Genomic DNA, 24,636 nt, shown 5'->3' on the forward strand with positions numbered 1-24,636 from the left:
TTTAAGCAAACTTGTTCACATTTCATGTGGTTTCTCTTTCTAGTTAAAATCCTTTAGATGCCTGTGCACCTGGTTTTGAATAAGCCCCCATGGCAGCAACGCAGACATTGTCTACTGACCTCGCACACTACACATCTAGCACCCCAAGATAAACAGAGGCTTATAGACAAACAGGTAAACAGTGGGGAACAAAGGATTATAAGCTGACTTGGACAAAATAGCCGACATGAGAAAAAAAAAATTAATGGACAAGTAATAGAGATGTGGGAAAGGACCAATTAGCAGGCAAATACAATATGTCACAACCACCCCCCCCCAAAAACATACATATTAAATATAGCTGCAAGCACTGAGGAGGGGGCAAGAGGTTCAATAGGCCACTGTCACTGAGGCCACTTGATCTGGTCAATAGCCTGGATGGAGGCATGTTATAGGGCTGCTTGTTGCAGCGCCTCCAAATGGTCAAATTATACAATTTTCTCCACCTTTATGCCAGTAGAAGGAAATTTGAAGATACTACCTCACTTCTCATCTTACAGCTTTGTGCCAAATTCAATTGGCTGGCTATCTCTGCCAATTTTGCCAAAACTTGAAAATAAATGAATAAATACTACCATGCAAATAGCTTTTTTAATCAAGCTTCTTTTTTTTTTTTGAAAGAAAATTCTGTATTACATGAACTGAAGTAATGCTCTGAACTCCACTTAATCAAATGAAGCCAATAGTACATCATTATTTAAATGCAAACATATGTTTTGGGTAACAATTACTATTAGTGAAACCATTCAGACCAACTGCGGTGTGGTGAGTTTCAATCATGTGTTTCATGAGATTTCAGTCAAACAGGAAGAAAAATGTTCTTCTCCTTTAAAAAAACATAAAGATGCACATTTCCTTTGTAGTTTTATAATTCAGTGAGACACCATCTCAACTTGGTACATGAGCTTCATCCCAGCATTATGGAAAAGCACAATATGACTAACCTAACACCAACATAAAGAGTCCTTTTCTATGCCTTTATTCAACATAAAAATCACTTGGTCCAGACTGGGAAAAGCAAAAGAACCTCTATGCTAATGATTTCTCCAAAAGCTACTTGAAATCAGATCCTCCAGTTAAAGCGATGCGAATGGAAGAGTGGGTTGCAGAAGTGCTCCTGCCTATAAATAAAGGCATACAGTTTGTCTTGTTAAAGTCTGGTCTTCTCAAGAGCCATACCTGGCAGGGCCTTAGAAGAAGCATAATCAGGATTCAGAAAGCTGGAAAAAAAAGCTGGAGCAGACCAGGACACGCTGGAGAACATCTCTTTGCTGACCTGGGAACCTCGAAGTATTCCCAGATGGAGAGATGAAGATCTGGATTTCTCTGCTTAAACTACGCCTCCTAAGACTCGCAACCAGCAGCAAAAGCAGAAGATGGATGGATGCATGGATAGATGGAGGAATCGATTTTCTGGACTGAGATCTGAGTAATTATTCAGTGTATTTATCCAAAGACTGAGATGTACATCTCTTTGTATGTTGTTAGTAAAGTCAGATTGTGTTTATTTCTAATTGTACTTAAGCTAGAACTATTGGTCATTAAGAAATACATTACTTTTTGTAATTGTAAGTTTTTAATTGCAGATAGATACATCTGAATCCTTTTACTGAGGCAGGAACCTTCCAACGCAAAAACATCTAATTGTCCACAACCACAGAAAAAGCTAGCAAGGACTGCCCTAAATCACTGTGCCAAATTTCAAACCTTTTTTAGACCACAGGTCTAGAGCTAAAGAGCTAAAGGCTCGATTGTCAAAAGAAAAATGATAATGAATAAGGGGGGAAAAAAGTAGAAATACTATATACTTAGCCTATACAGCTTCATATGTTGGACTATTTCCCTTCATTTTTTGTTCATTAAACATGGGGATTAATTCTTAAAAAGGATTCTGAAGAAAAGGATGAGTAAGTATCCATTATTATATAATACATTTACTAACATTGTGTGTGTGTGTGTGTGTGTGTGTGTGTGTGTGTGTGTGTGTGTGTTCATGCATGTACAATGGTCATCCTATGTTAGACAAAAGGGTAGGGCCCACGACATCCCCCTCTGGTCTCCACTCCTTTGTGGAAGATAGTGTTAAATCATTAATAGGCCCACCACTGCTGTGTGTGTATGTATGTTTGTATGTAAGGATCCATGTGTGTAAGGGGGAGTTCTGCCTTCTGCCCCCTGGCTTCTATCACTGCAATATTGTTCACACATCACTTTTGTTGCACACACGCGCACACGCACACATATATTCACACATACACTTTTCATCTTAGGCAGTTGAAGCATCATCTTGTTCAGACTCATAAATAATTTCCTGTAGCTCAGTCTGGCCTGGAAACCTGCCTTTCACTCCATGCCATCCACTCCCCCTGTCCAACTACAACTTTCTCTCTTTCTCCCTGCCATCTCCACCCCTTTCCCCACTACACTGATCCTTCTTTCTTCATTTCTGTCAGTCCCCATTTCCTCCACCATATCGCTCTACTGACAAAACCAACACATTGGCTCTGTGCCTTAGCTACTAAAAATATTTCATCTAAAAACTAATTAGCTATACTGATCAATATTTTTATATATAAACTAGACCAAATCTAGCCTTATATGTGACAAAATTGTCAGCTAGTCTCATATTGTCTTCACTTTGTTTTCCTTAGGGTATGGGATTCAATAAACCTTAAAGAAATCAATAGAGACCATCTGTCTAGATCTAAATTCACATTTTTGATATTTAAGACAACAGTGATGCCATAGGAGCAGCTCATTCTTTTCATGGGGGGGTGGGAGTGTGTGTTTGTGTGTGTCGGGAAGGGGTGGGGGGGATGACAGGTCCCTCTATTTTTGGCTATTTCATCATAGGTTAACAGGTCACCCCTGTCAAGCAAAATTCAACTTCACTCAGTAGCCTGTTGTAGCTCTGTCTCCATCAACCTTCCCGAAGCTAAGCCATTAATCACTTCAATTTTTAGCTTATTTTGTTCGGATGGCAGACTTAAGATCTTCCCATAGTTTTTTAATAAACTCAAATTAAACAGACTGCAAGGGTCATTGAGAAATCTCTAGTTTGCTTATATTTAAGCAGTTCATGTTGGATTTGTGTTGTTTTTGCCAGGCCTTTACGTGACTAACTGGAGGACATTTGCAGTCAAAACTTCTGATATTTAGTGTTTATTGTTTTCTATATCCATTTAATATTTCATATGCCACCAACTGTCCCAAAAAGGAGGATTCTTTAAATCTCATGCTCAAAATCTGCATCATTTTTTTCTCTAAACCTACTTTTAGAAGTTGTAGACAAAAAGCTATGATTTAACCTCATCTGTGGGCAACCTGAAGTTAAACCAACATCTTAACCAGATGTGGCTTTGGATACTTGATCATGACATTTGTGATGGGGTACTTGGTAAAGTTTCCTCCTAATGACCTTTTTGGTGCATCATCTCTGCACGGTGGAAAAACACTGCTAAAGCTTACTGCAACCACAATGAACCACAATTTTCTTCATTTTCACAGTTCTCCTTAAGAGGACCTTCTTAAAGATTTTGGAAATTATAATATGGAGATGTTTTAATATAGCCTTAACTTGATTTATAAACATCAGTTAACTTTAAGATCCTCAGTCAATTGCTTAGAAAGCCCATGGCGGTTCTCAACCTAGTCAACACGTTTTAGTGCTTCACTGAAATAGTTAATCAAGTTTTACTGTTTAACAAGTAAAAGAAAATAAAGCAACAAAACAAGTATTTTGCCCATAGGTGCCCAAACAAGGATGTGTATCTCAAACGTCCAACCATATAATGTGACCACTATCTCTCCAATAATTGTAAAACCCATGAGACAAAGTTAGCCCAAATAGACAGCTCTGTAACGTGATGACAAATATTATTCTACTGGAAAAACAGCTCGTCAGGGAAAGGGAGACTGGGAGGAGAGAGAAAATGGAGTGTGAGAGGAGAGATGGAAAAAGAGTGAGGCAGGTTGGGTCTTAGGATGAGTGTCTGGTCCCTAAGGCTGTGTGTGAGTAGTGTGTGTTTCCATCAGCATACTCTCTCAGCTCAATAATGATAAATAAGTCAACCTTCTCTCTCCTCCCCTACACCCCTCTCCTCGCTCCTGTCACATACACACACGCACACACACGCACACCTCTTCTCTGTTCATCTACCCCCCTACACTCCCAGTGGTAATGAAGCAACAGTAGGTACTAGCTGACAACTGTGCAGACTGGTTTCATCTATATTCATTCTGCTATAGTGGGCCACCACAGCAAGACCCTTTCTGCACCTAAGAGACAAAACAACATCCATCCATCTCCTCCTTTCCTTTTACCTGTTCACTGTATATCACTGTCTACCAAATGTTTCCCTAATCCGTGGGAAAAGGTCACCGTGTAAAAATACTAGAAAGAAAAACACTGTATATTTCTTCACTGTATATGTGATGTGGGAGGACTTTTTAATATACATGCTTTAAAAAGCACAAGCCCATTTCTAATCTTTATTTTAGTTTTAAATCAACTACGGTCTTATAGGTTCACTTTTTTAAAATAACAGTAATGTAAAAGGCAAAGTAAGAAAAAGGGATGAAATAAGGCAGGAAAAGAAAAAGTGAAAGAAAAAAATAGCGAAAAGGAAAGAAGTATCTACATTTCTATTTGTGTTCCTGCTCCATCTACTGTATATGTGTGTCTGGAGGGTCCTAATTGCTGCTGAGGTCAGACTGCTGAGCAGTAAAGGGTTGTGTTTGATGCAGGTAAGAGTGCGAATGCGCGCATGTGTGTGTGTGACTGCTCTGCATGCCCTTGACTTGCAGCTGGCAAACAACGCTTTAGGCCCCCACAGCTGCCTCATCATTACAGTTCACAGGGATCCCCTGCCACACACTCTTGCACACACGCACACACACACAGTGAAAGAGACTTAGTCACAGCTACACAGGCACAGACAAACAGACACACGCAGACATACACAGAGACACTCACCCCTTCCCGCAGGCTCCTCATTAAGCCAGTGTAGGCGGCAGCGGGAACGAACCACAGTCCCTCTGGGGAGCCTCTCTTCTTCTCCTGATAGAGAGGCATAGAAAAGAGAGGGAGAAAGGGTGAGAGAAGAGAGATGGAGGGGATACAGTAAAGGGAGGAGGGGGCAGTTGAGGAGTAGAGTGGGAGTGAGAGAAAGGCAGAGTGTAGGAGATGCGGAGTGCAGCAGAGAGGAGTTGAGGAAAGGGTAAGAAAAGGGTGCAAAAGGAGCCAGGGCATCTTTATTACTTAACAGCATTTGCAATATTTAAATTTAGACTTTTCAATCAAAATATTCTGAAAATATATGAACAAGGTACATGTGAGCATTACAAACAGTGTTTTTTCATTGATTATTTAAGAAACAATCTGTTATCTATTAGTATTAGTAGTAAATAACATTTCACAAAATAGTTGAAAAAATGTGTGACAACTTCATATGGACTAGGCTGATGGTTTTGGTTGCTTTGCACATAATTCTGCATAATCCTGAAATGATCATATATTTTATATTAATCTGGGAAATCTAGCTTAGTATTTTTTCCTGTGAATTAACTTAAATGTTCAGTCATCAAAAATGTTGCCACGGTATTTTCAGTTATTCACGTGATCATTTGTTTAGCATTTACTTCTTATCCTGACAAAATAGGCTTTTCATTTATACTGTCTTACTAGGAGTGTCTTAAAATCCACAAAATTTAGATAAATTCAACAATAATTCAACTTTTTTTTGTCAAACAATTTTCTGCTCCATTGCAATTGTATAAGCTCTAGGCTACATCTAACCTTGAGGATAAAGTCAGCACTGGAGGCTATAGCTAATCGTTGTCATTGACTGGGGCTGCAGAAGAGTAAAGAAGATCATTTTACCAGGGGACACGTACAGAGCCATTCCACATTACTCAAACAGTTTCTCCTGCTATTATAGAGACAGTGGGTCCACATGGCTGGTAGAGCTCAGATCCCATGAAGGATTTTCATCTGAACTGTTTGTAATTAAGACATTTGCTTTCACTAATGCTGCTAAATGATCTTAACAATTCATTAAGGTGTTAAAGACAGTTAGGTGATAGCATGAGACAAAAAAACACCCAATTGTACCTACTACTTAAAATCAGTCTGATAATATTTCATTTCATCCTTATAAAGCCCAATAAGGGTACAGGTTTTTGTGGTGTTTTTTTCAAGGGTATATCTAGCCTCGAAAACACAGAAGGCAAGGTAGCTGACACTAAGCAGAAAACCTATCAGACCACCAACTTACCCGTCCAACATGAGACTCTAAAAACAGTCAAAATAAAGAAACGGCTGCGTTTTTGGAGATATAATTCTTAAACTGGCATTGAATGAAAAATAGTCAAGGTTAAAACACCTTTTCATGGAGGACTCCTTTTAAAGAAGTTGACTCAGAGAAATGTTGTGGATATATCCATACAACATCATGAAACCAAAAAGACATTTGTGACTTTTCAAGAGAATGAATATACCCACCAAAAATTTTATGTAATTATGCTGTAAACTGAGAAACTGACCATTTTAGTCTTGATGGTGTATCAAGGACAGCCAGAACCATTGAAAAATACAATTTCATGTCACCAGGCCAAGATTAGATTAACTTTTGTAGTATATATAATAACTAAACTGAATGTATGTGCCTCCCACACTCTAATAAGGGCTTTGGGTGAAAAATTCCAAATTTCTGCAGAGATCTGAGGCAATATACATTATATAATGATCCTCTGACAACCCTGCAGTTTGCGATATATATCTATAACATGTAGTGGGTCTAAAAGCAAATATGACAGCTGTTGATATCTCTCTTGTATTTAATTTCTCTCTAGCAGCGAAATAAATTAAATGTGTGAATGTCTGGAAATAATGCTGTTTTGATTTCATTTAGTGAGGTAAAAATATATTCAACAGTCACCATTACTGTTAATAAGTTTCTCAATTAAAACATCCATCCATCCATCCATTCACTTCCGCTTATCCTTTTCAGGGTTGCGGGGGGCGCTGGAGCCTATCCCAGCTGTCATAGGGCGAGAGGCGGGGTACACCCTGGACAGGTCGCCAGTCTGTCGCAGGGCCAACACACAGGGACAAACAACCATGCGCACTCACATTCATTCGCACATTCACACCTAGTGACAATTTGGATTATCCAATTAACCTATCCCCACAAGCTGCATGTCTTTGGACGGTGGGAGGAAGCCGGAGTACCCGGAGGGAACCCACGCAAACATGGGGAGAACATGCAAACTCCACACAGAAAGATCCCGGCCTGATGTTGGAATTGAACTCAGGGCCTTCTTGCTGTGCGGCAACAGTGCTAACCACCGTGCCACCGTGCTGCCCAATTAAAACATGATTTCAATAAATTGTAATTACCCAGACTAAGTGCACTAAAACTTCAGTAACAGTAAAGACACCACATTACAGACCATGTTGTAGGGATGTTAAGTAGATATAAGATCATTGTTGCATTTTTTTACTATGACTAAATGAAAATGTATACGTTTAAATTGCTGGTTAGATGATCTCTGTGGGAGCTAGAACACATTTGCATCAATGGACGGATAAACAATACCTGCAGGAGCTTAAGTGTCAATTTATTAAGAGCTTCGACACAGCAATGAGATTGTTTAAGGTTTCAGGAGAATAATATGTGCAATCAGGTGGGCTGATTGATTTTTAAAGGTTATCCATCAGTTGAGTAAATAAAAATCTTATGCTTAATTGACCTGCCTGGGTAAATTAGGTTAACTGGCAATAAATTGGCAGTGCCCCTGGTAATGAAGTCAAACGAGGCCCCCTCTGCTCTAATTCTCAGGGCTGGGGGTCAATTAAATTCCAACTGAATTCAGTTAGTGTGTAGATTTAAAGTCCATTACCTGATGACAGAGCACTTTCATTCATTTCACTTAAAGCTGGTCAGTACCACTGAAGAAATAACAAACAGGCTTACTCGTGACATCAATTCTGTGTTCATTTTTACTTGTTAACTGAAAAAATCAATTTCACTGCTGAAATGTTGGCGAAAGAGAAACTTTCTTAATCAGATGATATTACGCATTCACAGCCACCTCTTGTCAAATCCCAGCCACTTAAAGTTAACAGCAAGGTGAGCAGCCAGTGAATCATTTCTTTCATTGTATTTCTTACTGCTTGTACTAACATAATTGTTCGGGTCATTTAATGACATAATATGCCACTGCCTCGTCTAGTATGTAGAAGAAAGCTTCAACAATATTAAGAGATTTTGTCTGAGACTAATTAAAGACCTTCATGAATTAGTCTTAACAATGGTGTATGGAAAACAGACTTTAATCGCAGGTTAACGGTAAAAAAAATAAAATAAAATCAAACAGTAAGAAATGCACCTGCCCCAATCTGCTGATTTCTTCTCGACAAAAATGTTATGGCAAATAACATTTCCATTCACAGCTCCTCATCTGTTGTACCTCTTCTAATCAAGAAAAAATCTACTTCACAAAGAATGAGTGTTAAAAAAAAGAGTAATGTTCTTGCCCCTTATGCAACCTCCTGCAATGAGTGCCCTTTTCATGCCTAAAGCAAGTTTGCATGTGGACCTACCTCTATAGACGTGTTTGGAAACATAATCATGTTTCAATAAACTGCAACATATCTATCTCTTTATAAATGTCTCTTCACGTTGGCTTCTGACAGTCAAAGTGTACCTGAGAGGAGATGAGGTAGAGGAACTCCGCGAGTGGTGGCAACAGGAGCCGTTTTATTTTACTGTTCCTCAGATTATCCCTCAGGAGGTCTGTTAGTGTGGACACAGCCTGCAAAGAGCATGACAAACACTTTCAATAGTACTTCTATTTTCACTTGAAGTTCAATCACATGACAAAAATATTAATTAAACAAATGATACAGTCTGCACAATAAAATTACAATTCATTGTACATTTATATATTCACCTTGGGCTGGACATATTCTATTTTTTAATACAAGCCAGGGGCATCAGTATTACCCAGAGACATCACCAGAAGCTTGGCAATGCTCTGCTAGCACATAAAAATTTCAACTTCAAAATTCTTATATTCTAACATTGTTTTTAAGTTAAGGTAGCAACAACAAAACGCTTAGCTAAAACCAAATATCTAATTCATGAATGCAATCAACTAAAAATCTTAAGGAAAAATAGGAAAATTTATTTTGTCAAAGTCACTAAGGCCACTGTGTACAGAGATCATAATTTCAAAGCCTGCAAAGCTGTCCCACTGTGTAGGATTATAGTCCAAATCTACCAGGAGCTGCCAGTGTTGTAGTCAACAAAAACCTGGTCTACAACTTTTGAGGAACGGAGACATGCATATTATTTAGAATTTGATGACTAAAACAGCAACAATGTCATGCTAACTGTTTGTTTTAGTAAAGCTGAACAACTATCCACTGATGTACTTTGAAAGAACCCGCAAATGTAATATGGTCACTTCTTCTATGAGGTTAACACAAAGCCTGCAGTGAAGGCTGCAGGACCCAGAGTGATGCTCAGGTTGGATCTTTTCAAACAAATCCAGCAGTCAAAGCTTGACTTTCAGAAAAAATGAGTGATGAGGTCAACAGGTTTACAGCACTGAGGTTGGTTTCTACAGTAGGGACACTGCTGCCACATCAAATACTCTTTGAGCAATAAACTAAAGTTGTGTAATGTAAAAAACAAACAAACAAACAAACAGCAGAAATGTGTAACAAAATACTTTGTGTAGGGAGTTATAAGATAATAATATGGTTTACTTTTTAAGTAAGGACAAGATGATTAGCTGCTGGAATAAGACATACTTGGTATATCTATAGCCCTGTGTTAGGCTGGAAACATGTCCAGGGTATATTTCATGACTTAGAGGATGGATATGCTCAGGGCCCTCTGCCCCCCTGAACTGGATGAATAGAGTTAAGAAAACAGAAGCATGGATGGGATATACATTATACAAAAAAAAATCCTATTAAACTCAGATGTAAACACACACAGACTTAATTATATGCAAACACAGCCTTTCTGGCTGGCTGCTTCCTGACATTAGCATTACTGCCAGCTTTCCCCCCTCTGTGATCTGATGCAAGTTCTGCCTCACTCCTCTTTTGTTCCTGCTTTCTTCTTTATTTTTTCCATTGTTTCCATTCTCTCCCAGTTTTGTATTGTTTCTGTATTGTTGAACATCTTTTCTCCTTCTCTTCCATTTTAAATTTGCCTGCTGTGCTTCTATTACAGCTCTCTCACTAATCCTGTCTGTTAGCTATGTTGTTCTGTCTGTCCATTTTAGGGTGAGAAGGTGTGACAGATTTTCCTGTTCTCTCCCAAAAAAAGTTTTACTACAGTTACACTCAAGTGATTGTATTTTGCCATTTTCCGATCTTCTTATCTCAGCATCAGCACTTCAGGTGAAAACTATGCACATCAATGCACACAAGGAAATACAAACCCATGCACTTGATTAACACACATAAACAACAACGCAGACACACGCAGACACACACAGAATAAACAGTGCAATGACCAGTTACTGCAGTGGACTATTAGCCTTATAGAAGACTGAAGACTCAACAAGAAGTAATAGGCAATACAAGCCCATACAGCGGTGACAGAGGAGACTGACTTATCAATCAGTACACCAGGATTTCAATCCCAGTCATAGCGTGAAAGGCGGGGGCACACCCTGGATAGGTTGTCAGCTTGTTGCACGGCTAAATTCCACTTAATGAATCACATCTCTTATATTAACAATGTCAGGCACAGATTATCACAGGATCTAAAAACACATTCACCAAATATCCCTAGGAAACAAGACTTTTATATTGTTTGTTTACCCATAAGAGTATCCAGACGGCACTGTAGATTTCAGCTTTTACTTTAATCAAAATCAGTCTTAACATAATTGCACAACACAGCCGGTCCAAACCTTTTTATTCTTTTTTACAAAGGATATTTAGAAATCCAGAAATGTCTTTGTCTCTGAATATGTCTTCTTAAGGACTGCTGTGAGCTTTTAAAATTCATTGCTTTCCCACAACCCCCACCCTTCACAGTTCAAGCTTTTGTGGCAAAACTCCCAGAAAAGCTGGGGAAGATCATATGTAGTGGATTTTGAGCTTCTCTATCTCACATTAAGAAAGCAAGAAACATGCATTAGTAACATTAAAACAAAACATTTATTTTTCATACAATTCTATTTGACAGCTGAAGGTCAATGGCAGACTCACTGTAGAAAGACAAAAGAGAAACAAACAGCACAGGAAGAAAGAAGAGTGAGACAGGAAGAGAGACAGACGAGTGTGTCTATTGAAGAGTAATGAAAGCATATAGCAGCTACCATGGTAACTAAGCCCAGCCCCAAAACTCTGATTAGCAGAATATCAGTGAGAGGACCCCTGCTGAGACAACACACACACACACACACACACACACACACACACACACACACACACAAGAGAAATATACTCTTTTATTGGTCATCTGTTAGCATCACTATAACATAAGGACAAACACAAACACAGATGCACCAAAAGAAGGAAAAAAAAACAAACAAACAAGCAACCCCCCCCCCCACACACACACACACACAAAATGACATAAAGCAGACCCCTGCTGAGTCTCCGCATAAACATGGTTTAGAAAAAAAGCACACTTGCAGAAACACACAAAACACCTCTGCTACATCTATAGATGGACACACAACTACAGACACAAAGATGCACATAAACCGCTTTATTTTAATTATTTGTATAATGCTTTTTGTTATCCTTGTCATTAGTAGCTGATTTTTTTCCACTCATCAATGTTTTTTAGCAAATTACTAAAGAGAAACTTCTATGCCAAAGTCGGCCATTTTGTAAATTGCTGTGATGACTCAGTAGCAGCGAAGAGCCAGAAGACAACTGGTGTGGTATGAAACAGATCTCTGCCGTAAGATGTCGACAGTAAACCATGGTAAATAAGAATAAGCCCTGGGCATCACTGACAAATAGCACATAGCTAGATCTCTGTGCCATTTATATTGCCCCCAGTAGATACGACTTTGATGAAGCCATTTTTTAAACTCCAAGAATCTGCCAGGACTGTCCAGGACTCAAAAAAATGATACCTGATATGATGAAACTACAAATCAGAAATTGCTTGTTTTGTAAGTCTCACTGGTGATGTGTCTCTCCTTTCTCCCTGTACATAGTTAATAGAAAGGTCAGAGGGGACTCTTTAGAGAGATGACTCAACAAGGGAAACCGATAAACTGCAATGCTTATGATGGGCCCTAGACAGTGATGACAAATCTGCAAAGGCTTTAAAGTTACATTATCTGACAAATCACATATCAAAATATGGTAAAAAAAACAAAAACAAACAAGCAAAAACAAGACAATCAATAAATTCCTGCCAATATGGCCACTGGTAATATCAATATTTTATCATAAGGCTAATTTCTCTCATTTGTGGCACTAAATCTGACCATGTAAGTACCATGGCATCTGTGTCAGCTTGTGCATAGGCACACTCAACAAAAGGTCAGTAAATGTTGTTTATGGATGACCCATGAGAAATTAAAATCTTCCACCTAAACCACTGTACTATTGAACATATATATGCTCATTACACTTTGACAAACCAAACCTTTTAACTTGATGAAAAGTGGTTGTCATGGCTGAAAATGAAGCCTTTATTTTTTAGACTCAATGTGCTGATTCCAGTCTCTTAGTGACTAGAGGGAAGTCTGCTTTGGTATGAGCATTACAGCATCAGGGAGTTTCAACGTGGCAGTAAATACACTTGAAAAGCTTAAGCTGTAAATGCAATTAAAAGAAAATTTGATTCCTCATTTGAGTTCCAAATTTCAGCTAAAGTGTTAACCAGCCAATTTTTGCTGTAAGATAATACAGGCTCCACTGAGTCACCACAGTAATTATGAGAAAAAAAGCCAACAGAATTGTTTACATGTATAGTCCTGCAGATGCATTTTACTGCACATGTACACAGAAAAACACCCACAAATGGATGCAGAGCAGAATGAGGCAGACACACATTAAAAATTGAACACTCAAATTTATTAATCACCTCAAATCTAGCCCTCAGACACCCTCTAGTCCAAAGCCCTCCAAAACCAAAAGATGAGCCCAGAAAAGAGTCCCTTATGTGAGCTGGGGCTGAGACAAACCGCTCCCTCTCAGACATTTTCTGGCTATTATCACAACAACACTGCTTTCCAAGCACCAATCAGTTCCCCAAATTATGTCAAGAAACCATTTTCAAACATTAGAAAGAAAAGAAAAAAAAGTCAAAGTAGAGCTGGGCAATTTCAAAAGAAATTACGATTTGGCAGAATATCTACTCCACTGTTAGAAGCACACCAATAACAATTTTAACCAAGTACATTAGTGGTCACTCTTTGTGTAGAGTGGAGTTGAGTGGGCAGAGATACACGTCCTCCTACAATTTCTAATGTTTAATGAAACAGCAACGTTTACAGTAACAACTTCAACTCTTTAAATTATATATACACTCCTTTGGCAAGGAGCGAGGCACACCCAAGGGTCACTGAATGACCAAAACACACACATTACATGGATGCATCCAGACACAAACACAGACACACGAAAATGATATATCATAGACTGATACAACAGTTATATATCAATCTTTATACTTGATTAAATAAATTGTATAAATATTTATACCACTATTATTGTGTACACTCAGATTACTTTGGCAATATTTTTTTTTTTAGAAGCACCGTGCCAGTATAGCCACTCTGAATTTAACTGAACCGATGAGAGCAAAAGTGAGAGGGAGAGAGAGAGAGAGAGAGAGCGAGCAGAAGCGAGAGAGCGCAAGATATCTCTAAAGTTCCTATTTACTGTACACAGGCTATGGTTGTCTTGTAGCTTTTTAACGCCACCAGCTGGTACATACTGGTACTATAAAGTGTTTCTCTCTGCATCTTGTTTCAGGACAGTTTTTTTCCTCCTTCCTCGGTTAAAGCTTTGATTATTGTTGGCATGCCTCTAAACAAAAGTACTAATTATCTCCACATGCAGACTAAAATTAAGCAAGACATGCTAAATCAACCTTTATGTATTTTGTCGTAGATAAATTTAAAATTTTATATCAATAAATGTGCTCCTCCTGGTATTTACTGCCACATCGTGGTGTAATTTTGTACTGCAGGTCTGAGGATCATGAAACGTTTTGAAGGAAAACAGACTTCCCAATTTTTTGGTTACTTACCGCATTAAATAACTTGTCTGAAATATAATGACTGTTTTGCTCTTTCTATATTTGTACTATTGAACATATATATGTTACACTTTTATTTCTAATAAATAATAAATAAATAAAATTCCATAAATAAAATATCTATAATTGCATTGATAATGTTTTGGGGTTTTAAATCTGTGTTGGCACACCTACACTACTGTGACAATTAGCTAGGAGCCCTAGTATAAATTTTAGACTTGAACATTTTATTAAGATTGTGTTAGGTTAAGGTTAAAAAAACATGAGCAAATGAGCAGTAGCTGCTCTCCCTAAATAAACAAATAGATAGAAATTTTAAAAATCAAAAGGAAATAAGTGTAAGTCTATTTAATATGTGTGTGTGTTCCTGACCTCAGAAACAGGACTGTCCACTCCAAGGTCACGACAGTGCAGAGCTAGTAGTCCCATCACTCTGAGAACCTTGCTCCGTCTGCAAAGCATTTTTCATTTTTATTTATTATGTTTATTGTCAATTTTCAGCTTGGATTTTAACTCGGGATTTTCTAAAAACATTTTCAGTTACTGATTTTATAAAACTGGTCATGGTATTTAAGTTTTCCAGCATCCTTAGAAGAAAAACACAACACACAGCAAAGAAAATGTATAAACATCAAATTTCTTACAGCATGCTTAACCACTCTAGATATAATCATAGGAAATGCAGTTCATAAAACAATGTTTTAAAAAAAGTAATTGGGAGAGGATGTAGAATCGTGCTTCTTCTAATTATTCAGTGGCTTTTCTTAAATCATAATGTTTTGACACATGAGAATTTGGCACTTTAAAAAAGCAATGCTACAGTGTCCCTGTTTATAGAGCAAACACACATTGTGTACTTACATGTCCCAGTTAGGAGCTTGTCTCAACAGGTGGACCAAAACTAGAAGCTGAATGAAGGATTGAGGAAATTAGGGCAACAGGAAGAAGGAAAAGGATAGCAAACAATGTAAATATGTAGAAAATGATGATATATTGCAACAAAGCATGGAATCTAAGCTCATTGTGACTTCTAAAAGGATTGTTAATGAGTGTGTTCGGTGTTTTAGTAAAAAGAAATCTAACTTTTTTTCAAATTCTAATTGTTGAGTGGAAAAGATGAGCAGTATAAAAAACAATTATCATTACTTTATTTAATCACAGATATAAAAAGTATGGTTATATCAGTAATAATACCATAAATAAAAAACATTCTAAATATAATTTTCCTGTGCTTTTGTTAATCTTAATCTTAAAGTTTTTTTTTCAGGTACTCTGTGCCCAAAATCAGATTGAAAGAGGTGTCTTTTTTTGAGCCCTGAATAATTCTATGAAACTGCATCCTTGTGCGGTACTAATGACTCCCACTTGACTAATGACTAGCTGGGAGCAAAAGCATGACCCACACACCTACATCCTCTTACTGAAGTTCTCTGTTGACAGGGCAAACAAACAGACAAAAAAAGACAGCACAAGGTCAGTAGAAAATGAACAAACTGGAAAACAATAGCTCATTATAAATATTCAATTGTACAGACATGCCAGTGGAAAGATTTCCAACTATAATCTTCCTCGGCTAACACTAAGGATCCCTTGCTGTCATGTAGGGTTGAGATATTAAATATATTCTATTAAACTGCACAGTTATGCAACTGTTCTCACGAAACCCAGCCGGCAGATCATATTTCAACAGGAGTCTAAAACAAATATATGTTTTCCTACCAGTCTTGAGTTAATCAGCCTGTTAGCGATAACTGTATGTCCAACCACACAGCAGAGGTAGCACAGGAGGTTGAGTTTGGATCGAGTGGCTGTGGAAGTGGAGTGGCTCTGTTCTTCAATGGATGAACAAAGCTGTGATAGAAAGACAGTCCACTCTTCATCACTCAGAGACTGTAGCTTCTCACCTGCAGGAAAATAGAGAGGATTCCAGATAAAACAGGGACAATACACTGAGATACTTTTTTGCTTTTTTTCAGGACACTAAACTGACTTTGTGCCAGCTCAAAAAACATACCCGAATATGCAGGTACACATAGGGTTTTAGGATCATATCGCACAGGAGTGTTCTTCAAAATCTGTTAAATATAAAGAGAGCTCAAAATAGTCAATTGTAGCTGTTTTTTCTACATTGCTAGTAAAGGTTTGTTAATAAATTTCTTATTCTTATGTAATGTAAGAAGGAGCATGAAAGTTTCCCGCTAAGAAGACTTAAAGAAGACTAACAGAGGTCCGATAGATGTATTTTAATGAATTAAAAAAAGAAATATGAAACAGCCAGCATATCATATAATTACATGCCTTTACCTTGGGGTTGTCAATGACTGGGGTGACAGTGAGATCAAATTCAGTGTGGAGAAGATCCTTCACACAGCATGTAGTGTCAGTACAGTTACTGGTAGTGAGAGTAACCTGAGGTGCAATGTTCTGATTTGGACAGTCAGATGAACTGCAGTTTCTGACTGAGTTGGCACGGGAGCTACAAGAACAGGAAGAGAAGAGTATGGAGAGCAATGTATGGTTTACTATAGATGTCTGAGTACCACTCATTCTAGGTGTGTGCCTACCATAAGACTAAGTCGAAAGCTTACATATCACTTTTGAGACACGAGATTCACATTCTTCCTCTGGAATAATTTACCTGTAAACTTGTGCACTGAAAACAGGAACAAAACTCTGCAAGGGAAACTAGGAAAGAGTGAGAACAGAATACCTGAGCAAAAAAATGGCCTCAGTGCTGTCCTCATCCAAACCACTCTTTGGCTTCAGGTCTGAAACATTATCTGGAGAAGTAAGCACGTGTGTACTTAAAGACACATAAATCTGTGGTATGGTGAAAGATGAACCTTACATCATAATAAGCAGAAATCAGATCTGCACAATAGAAACTACTAGTATAATGTAGACCTAAAACACACCAAAACCAAACACAAACAAACTCTAGTACAAAAAATGGTAAAGCAAAACAGTGGAATATAAAACCAGATTAATGATTAATTAATGGTTTGAAGCTAAATACTGTAAAAAACAGAATCTATCACACATACAATGTTCATATATACAAAAATGACTAGTGTTAAAGTACAAATTAAAATTAAAAGTTAAGTAGCTTACTGTGGCTAAGTATTAAACTTTGTTGCTTAATCTAAACCACACAGACTTTGATGAATCTGTTACCTAGTGTGAATGACTTATTGGACTGCAGTGTGCGGCACATCTGCTGACTCCCAGTTAACTTAGGATCATCTTCAGGTTCTCCTTCTCTTCTTCTCTCCCTTAACACTTCACTATTCAGGGTCAGGCTTTGGCTCAGGGCTCCAGAGGATGTGTGTTTGACAGAATTTTGACTGTCAGTCCTTCTGTCACATGGCCTGTCGGTTGTTGTAAGAGATGATATTAGTTTCTCAGACATCCCATAAGCTAGGAGTCTGAGGGCTAAGTGGTTGTTGGTAAGGCTCTCTGCTTGCCACGGATGGAAAAGGTCAGATGTGTTTGTGTGTCTGTGGAGGTAGTGAGAACTACACACAAAGTTCTCACTACTTTGTGTGTAGAAAATTAACATGAAAAGATTTCATGTTCATTTTCTTTCTTTTTCAGGTCTGAGCACTGGCTGAAGTTACCCTTTCTAATGTGTAGCAGAGAAAAAGGAAGTATTTCCTTTCAGATGGGTTCTTACTACTGGATCTACTCGGTCAGTTGGTGTAAGTGAAAGTGCTGCATGCAGAAAGCAGGACACATGAAGTCTACTCATGAATGCACCCAACTATTATCTGCACTATTCTTGAATGGATCCAGTCAGATATTGCAGGCAGAAAAAGAAAATTTAAAGATCAATTCAACTTAATCCATCGGTTTTCTTGTATGTAGCTCCATCGGATAATGCCAAGAAAAGGCCTATGCTGAAGCACATGAGTGAAAATGGCGATACAGAACCCTTTCTGCAAGCTGTTTCTTTTTTTAGCTAAATTCTCTGATATCAACCTTTGTCAAACATGATTCACATCCCCACTGACAGCCAAAAATAACAAGGAAAAGAAATGCTGGTAAATATGTTGGACTTTTAAAATCAAAACACATTAAAAAAAGGAAAAAACATAACCTACCTCAAACTACAAGAAACAACCTCCTTGCAGACACTTTCTTCCTCTTCATTTTCTTCATTCTTCTCTTCACCTTCTTCTGCATCCTCTTCCTCCTTTATTATTTGTGTCCAGAAAGGGTGAGCAAGCAGCTGTGGCCAGTTCATCCTAAAGATACATCGAAAAATGAAATGCATTATGAGTAACACTTTACAATACGGCCCACAACTACAGCAACTCCCCTGTAATTAAATGGAACTTTAATTACTTTATTTGAAATTACATTGTAGTTACATTTACCTACAAGTAGGCTCCCTAGAATAAGGGGATTAATAAGTCAGGTTTTTATAAAAAAGACATAATTAAACTGTAGGTAAATTTAAGCATGTATAAATAATTTTAAGTAGTGCCTAAATTCTGGGTATTATACTGTATGTATTATACTGTATTTTTAAATACTGCATAAGTATTTTTAAGTACTGTGTAATTTCTTGGTAATTTTGTAGAAAATCAAACTACACTAAACTACAAGTTAGACTTGGCTCCATTACACAGGCCTGCAAGTTTATTTTTTCTTGTAATTTAGAAAGGGATACCTTCTCGCAATGTATTTGCAAAATAAAAGGACAGTTAAATAACAGAACATCCATCATGCAAGCACTCAGAAGCTTCAGCTAATGTCATTAGAACTGGGAAAAATATGATCAGGCCGCATTTCCAACCATGATTCTGGCATGGCTGTTGATGCCACACAAGTTCGTTTGGGTATTTCTATAATTACTTATCTCACTGCAGTCTGCACAGCTCTGTCGAACTGGAGTGAGAAACAAAAATACTCCGTGAGAAATACCTTGATAATGACAAAAGTCTCGGGAGAATGGCCAGAGTGTGCTGACCTGACATTAAAGCCGAAAAGAGCTCTGATAACCACTCTGGGGTGAGCAGAAGAGCATCCAAAACATTTACAACTTCCAGGCAGATGGGCTACAACAAAACAGGACCATGTGTGTTCTCTCCTGTCAGCCAAGAACAGAAATTTGAAGCAGCAATGGGAACAGACTCACAAAAACTGGACAATCCAATAAAGGAAAAATTAATGATTATGAATAATGAATTTTAATTTCTGCTAAGGCACACAGATGGCAAGGTCAGACTGTGGCATAACTAGCATGAATCCATGAACCCAGACTGCTTTGTGTCAGTTCAGACAGGTGGTGTAGTGGTGTGGGGATTTTTTGTTTTCAGCACACTGAGCATTCATTCATTCATACTGATCATTCATTTATTAAATCCCACTGCCTGAGCAATTCTGCTGAACATGTGCATCGATTTATACAAGCATCTGAGCATCCAGATGATGAAACTATAGCAACTGTATCAGAATTGTAAGTGTTCATTGTGTGTGTATGAGCTTAACCTCCTCTCAGGGTTTTTGTTGAGCAACCCTTTCAGAAGACTCTGGAAATCCTGGCAGGGAGGACCTGCAGAAACCACTGTACAAAGAAGACAATTAATCAAAGAAACAACAAGAAGAATAAAATCAACAATTATCTGTTAAAACTATTTATTTCTAAATATCAAACACTATATGAAATTTGAGATCTTTGTGTGTGAGTCTGTGTCTGTATATAATGATGTTGGTGTGCGAGAAAGTGTTTGTCACCTGTCTGCCTGGGAGGTGGTGGTTCCTCATTCAAGATCATCTCTCTCAATTCAGTGTAGTTGTCAGAGCAGAAGGGGGGTTTACCTACGAAACAAAAGCAATATAGAATAGTACTTTATAACATACTACAGGCCAGAATTAGTATTTTCTTTAGTTTGAGTCTGTTTGCATATCAGTACCGGTGTACATGTAGTATAATATACAACCAAGAGACCAGAGATCAGAATTCATATTAGTTTCTGATCCTTCCAAAACCTCTGGAGCACTGTAAGCTGTAGAACCTGAAAATATACACACATAGATGCACACAGAGTAGTTTAAAAAACAGATAAAAATAAAGTATACAATATAGTATAGTCTTAACAAATTATAATATTTTTTTAAAGATTTTATGCTGCTATTTTTTTAATATCACCAAGATTTCAAAACAACATATCCCCACACAAAACTTTTTTTTGTCATTGCCTTAAGTGAAATACCTCTCCTAAAGTTGCACACCCAGAGCACTGGATGCAACATGAAGTCCTGGCTTACATTTCCATCTGATTGACAGCAGCTACTAACAGCTGTATATCTTTAGAGCCTCTCTTATCTCTAATCAGCTGGTTTTATACAGTCAACAAATGATAGCAAACAGAAACAGCATGATTACTAACCTTGTAATCTTTTCTTTAAGTTGTCCGTGTTCTGATTGCTGTCTCCTTCCTCTATCTCCTCAGATGCAGAGAACAAGGTAAGGAAATCCTGCAGAGTCTCTCCCTCTGCCTTAGACAGACAGAAGCTACCAAACTTCAGAATGCCGCTGCCATCAAGTAGGATCTATGAGCAACAGAAAGAGAAATATTACAACATTCATATATGATAGTAGCATTGCTGTTATACACTTACATAGAGATGAATGCAAGTACAAACCTTAGCAGGAGTCAGGTCAGAGAAAATGATTCCTAACTCATGGATATGTTTCAGTCCTTTGACTAAGTGCCATCCAAACCTTCGTACCCCATCTTGTGACAGGCTTCCATCAAGGGCAATTACAGACTCCAGGGAACCCCCTGAAATTTACAGCACGTGTTTGTATGCAAGTTTGGCACATGAGGTAAACACAGAAAGAAGAAAGAATGACACACCTTGCATTGCTTAAAAAAAAAAGCACATGTGGTTACAGACTATACCAACACTGAATATATATGAGTAATGGGGAAAAGCGCATTCTGAAAGGGCATTTATTATTAAAAACTTAAAATGTTAAAGTAATTTAAGCCGTAAACTGCTATAAGTTGTGGTTCTCATCAAATATCTTTGATATTGGGTACTGTTTATAAGAACTGCCAGGAATAATGACTGACCTGTACAAAGCTCCACCACCAACCACAGGTGGTTACTTGTCTCATACCACTCGTAGAAGTTTGCTATATTTGGATGATCCAGATCCTGGGTGAGGCGTACCTAATACAAGAGTGAATCATCAGAACACTTTAAAGCAGGTTTTTTACGGCAAAGCTCAATGGCAAATTCCACCTAAAAACATCATGCACTAATCATTCACATGATCTTATTCGATATGAAAAGCACACTGTATATATGCTGTGTACTGTGAGCAATGGCTTTAGAAAGGGAGATCATCCCTACTTAGATTGCTGGCCCTGCGACTAAGACATGCATAACAGGCAGAAAATAGATTGACAGTTAGATATATCAATACTAATCACAACCTTCTTTGGGCTATTAAAAACAACTCTGTTATTGGTATATAAAACTAATACAACTAGCAGATGTACTACTAAGTTCAAACATTGTCCTACATGGTTAGTAATCTCAGGTCTCTTGGTCTTGTCAGTGCATTTGATGGCAACATAGTTGAGATTGCCCTTCCTTCTTCCTTTATAGACAACTGAGTTGCAGCCTGCCCCAAGCTCCTCGTACAGAATGAAGTTTTCCATTTGCTGTGGACAGAAAAAAAAAGGTATGTACGTATGGAATATTATCTGCTCTGGCACATTTGACACTTTTTGATAAATGGGATCTTGGAAATCCTGTCATAAATTTGTTTTAACAACATCCAAATACATATATGTAATTAAAGGTGGGGTACTATATTTGTTGGAGAGCCACACCTGTAAAACCATCCGCCTGATTACCTTTAATAGCGGAACACCTGTTTTACGACAGCAGCTTCATTAGAGTGAGCCACCTTTATAACGAACTCTTAACATTCACCCAGAAAGACAAGAAAGTGTGTATTTTATGCTTAACCTTTATGTGTGAAAAAACATATATGTTATGCAGCATTAACGTAAACTTTGACATAACGGTTGACCTCGGGGGCTTCATGGTCTCTCGTACGTTCAGGAGCTCAAGTAGTTTGCACTCTTTGAACAAAAAAAGTTAACACTTGAAGTGAAAGTAATTATAAGAGACCTGCACACGCCTGTACACAGGCTCAGAAAAACATTTGCAATTAATGCTGAGCTTGTTATTTTTTTTACACTTCACATTAAAGTAGCTTCAAGCCTACCTCTTCAACGACCCGCTGTTTGTGAGCGGAAGAGTGATGGGTCGCATTGTTCCAAATGGAAGAGTGGGGGGGACTGAAATGTTGGCATGAAATGAAGGCTGTAACTACTCGTCATAGACATTATATGTCCATACAGATAAGTAATTCTATTTCATAAGATGTTTCGGTTTAACTAAGATGTAAGCAAAACTGTGATTTTGTGGAAAACGCTGTATTAGTTTTAACCTGATCCACCTTCAAATGGTATATTCCCACGTTGCTAGGATACTAGAGTGAACACAACAGACAGCGGGCGCTTGGAATCCAAATTAAAGTGACTGTAATGGCTTTTTATAGTAAACTATAACAGAGAAATTTATAAAACTCAGTTTTAAATTTGTGTTATAAAAAATAATTTTCGGAGTATTTCTGAATATTCCGTAGGTAGGCTCTAACTCTAGTCATACTCCGGTCTTCAGGGTCTAAATGCGGACAAACACACGATCCATGTGAGAGTGTAGAATGACGTCATTAATTGAATGATATTGGCAGACAAAAGGCCTTACAGTGTTTGTCAGCCCACAGGGCAGCGGTGACACTGATGAATGGAGTTAAAACTGTGTGAAATGTGGTCATGTGTGAGACGTTTTCCATTGTGGCTTTGTAAAAGGTGATTGACTTTGTTGAAACTGAAATCTTTTTCTAAACCTAACCAAACGGTTTTGTTTCCTCACTCTAATCAAACTATGTCTGGAAATGAGAATGAATTAAAAAAAAATGAAGCTGGCTCACGAATAACTTAATAAGCTAGGGATGCATGAATGTCACTCTTTTGCGGCAAATTTCTCTCCATATAAGAGCAGGGAACGGTGGAAATCTGCATAAATTTAAAACTTCCCAACTAGTTAGGTTACATAAAGATGCCAGGGACGATTTCCGGAGAACATATTTCATTCAACAAAATAAAAGCCAGTGATGCTTTTAAGGCATTTACTACAGTTTTTTGTTATTGCAAAGTTTAAGTAAAGACAACAGTCATTACATTTCTTAACCCGGCTGTGTAAATACACAATGACAGCTTTCCTGGCTCAATGAGATAGATTGTCTCGATGCATGCTTAATCATCCATGTAAGTAAATCCCAAAAAGTTGATTCTGTTCATCTGGGAATGAAATAGTAACTCCTATGCAAATGCACTTAAATTTATGAAAAATGTGTATGTGTCCATACACTATAACATAAAGAAAAAAATAAGAAAAGTCCTACACTGAAAATGAAAATGGAAAAAAAATCAGACATTGTCTAGGTAAATGATCTTTCTCACTATCCGCTGTATTATGTTAATTATAGTTTTTTTTTTTATTTCCTCTGAAATGTGAAGAAAGACGGTGTAATATAAATCTATGGTTTGTCAGATAAATGTAATTTCAATTCAGATTTGATATCTTTTCATTTAGATCTCATTTATCTTCGACGCACTAGCCATTTATAAAATTTATGCTGATTTACTGCATGCTGTTGTTGATATTTCGTCAATGGAGGTTAGCCTCGTGGTTTGACAACGAATACTGACATTAAGTAGTTTATTTTGAAATCTCACAGACCGGAAGTATGTAGTGATTTTTTCCTGCTTGGATTCAGCTCTGCTCGGTCAGCAGCTTTGTTTCAAGCGCCTCACATTCGCTCACTCTTGCCGAGGAAGTAAGAAAGCGGCACAAGTTTTGTGAACAGACACGGGGTTTGATTCAGATTACACCCATCGCTGGTTTGCTTCTCTTATTTCCGGCCTCGTGTTGAGTTGGTACTGTGACCGGCAGCATCACGGATCATTTTATACCGCCACAGTGTGAGCAGGGTCCGACGGAGCCGCTAAAGTGTCCTTTGGTGTTGGCCCCCCACCCCAAAACAGAAACCGGAATCATTTGGACTCTTCGGGGAAGTTTGCGCCACAGAAGCGGTAAGAAGTGTTTCACGGTGCTGCGTGTGCAGGTTTGAAAGTTTGCCGATCATGTGGAGCAGGTGCAGGTTGCCACAAACTGGTACCGCTGAACTGTCACCCTAAAAAAAAACGGATGGGAACCCTCTGTGCGTTAACCTGCGGTG

General features: G+C 38.0%; 1 protein-coding gene across 6 annotated transcripts in view; it reads right to left on the reverse strand.

Annotated features, from left to right (window-relative positions):
* The window catches only part of ulk4 (unc-51 like kinase 4), a 75,205-nt gene extending 52,546 nt beyond the window's left edge, over window positions 1-22,659 (reverse strand). For 3 of the 6 annotated variants that reach the window (XM_025911795.1, XM_025911796.1, XM_025911792.1), the window contains exons 1-18: window positions 22,293-22,314; window positions 21,842-21,982; window positions 21,386-21,485; window positions 20,952-21,091; window positions 20,696-20,858; window positions 20,219-20,320; window positions 20,040-20,123; window positions 19,794-19,869; window positions 18,401-18,544; window positions 17,475-17,668; window positions 17,011-17,080; window positions 16,605-16,776; window positions 16,315-16,375; window positions 16,020-16,204; window positions 15,162-15,208; window positions 14,673-14,751; window positions 8,749-8,856; window positions 5,015-5,098 (exon numbers count right to left, since the gene is read on the reverse strand). In XM_025911795.1, the coding sequence (XP_025767580.1) occupies window positions 5,015-5,098; window positions 8,749-8,856; window positions 14,673-14,751; window positions 15,162-15,208; window positions 16,020-16,204; window positions 16,315-16,375; window positions 16,605-16,776; window positions 17,011-17,080; window positions 17,475-17,668; window positions 18,401-18,544; window positions 19,794-19,869; window positions 20,040-20,123; window positions 20,219-20,320; window positions 20,696-20,858; window positions 20,952-21,091; window positions 21,386-21,485; window positions 21,842-21,979 (1,947 nt within the window). In that variant the 5' untranslated portion in view covers window positions 21,980-21,982; window positions 22,293-22,314. Of the gene's footprint in view, window positions 1-5,014; window positions 5,099-8,748; window positions 8,857-14,672; window positions 14,752-15,161; window positions 15,209-16,019; window positions 16,205-16,314; window positions 16,376-16,604; window positions 16,777-17,010; window positions 17,081-17,474; window positions 17,669-18,400; window positions 18,545-19,793; window positions 19,870-20,039; window positions 20,124-20,218; window positions 20,321-20,695; window positions 20,859-20,951; window positions 21,092-21,385; window positions 21,486-21,841; window positions 21,983-22,177; window positions 22,199-22,292; window positions 22,315-22,554 lie in introns of those variants that run through there. The other 3 variants (XM_025911793.1, XM_019364557.2, XM_025911794.1) reach the window with 3 other exon arrangements.
* Between the last annotated feature and the right edge of the window lie 1,977 nt (window positions 22,660-24,636).

This window comes from Oreochromis niloticus, linkage group LG11, assembly GCF_001858045.2.
Source record: "Oreochromis niloticus isolate F11D_XX linkage group LG11, O_niloticus_UMD_NMBU, whole genome shotgun sequence".
Lineage (NCBI taxonomy): Eukaryota > Metazoa > Chordata > Actinopteri > Cichliformes > Cichlidae > Oreochromis > Oreochromis niloticus.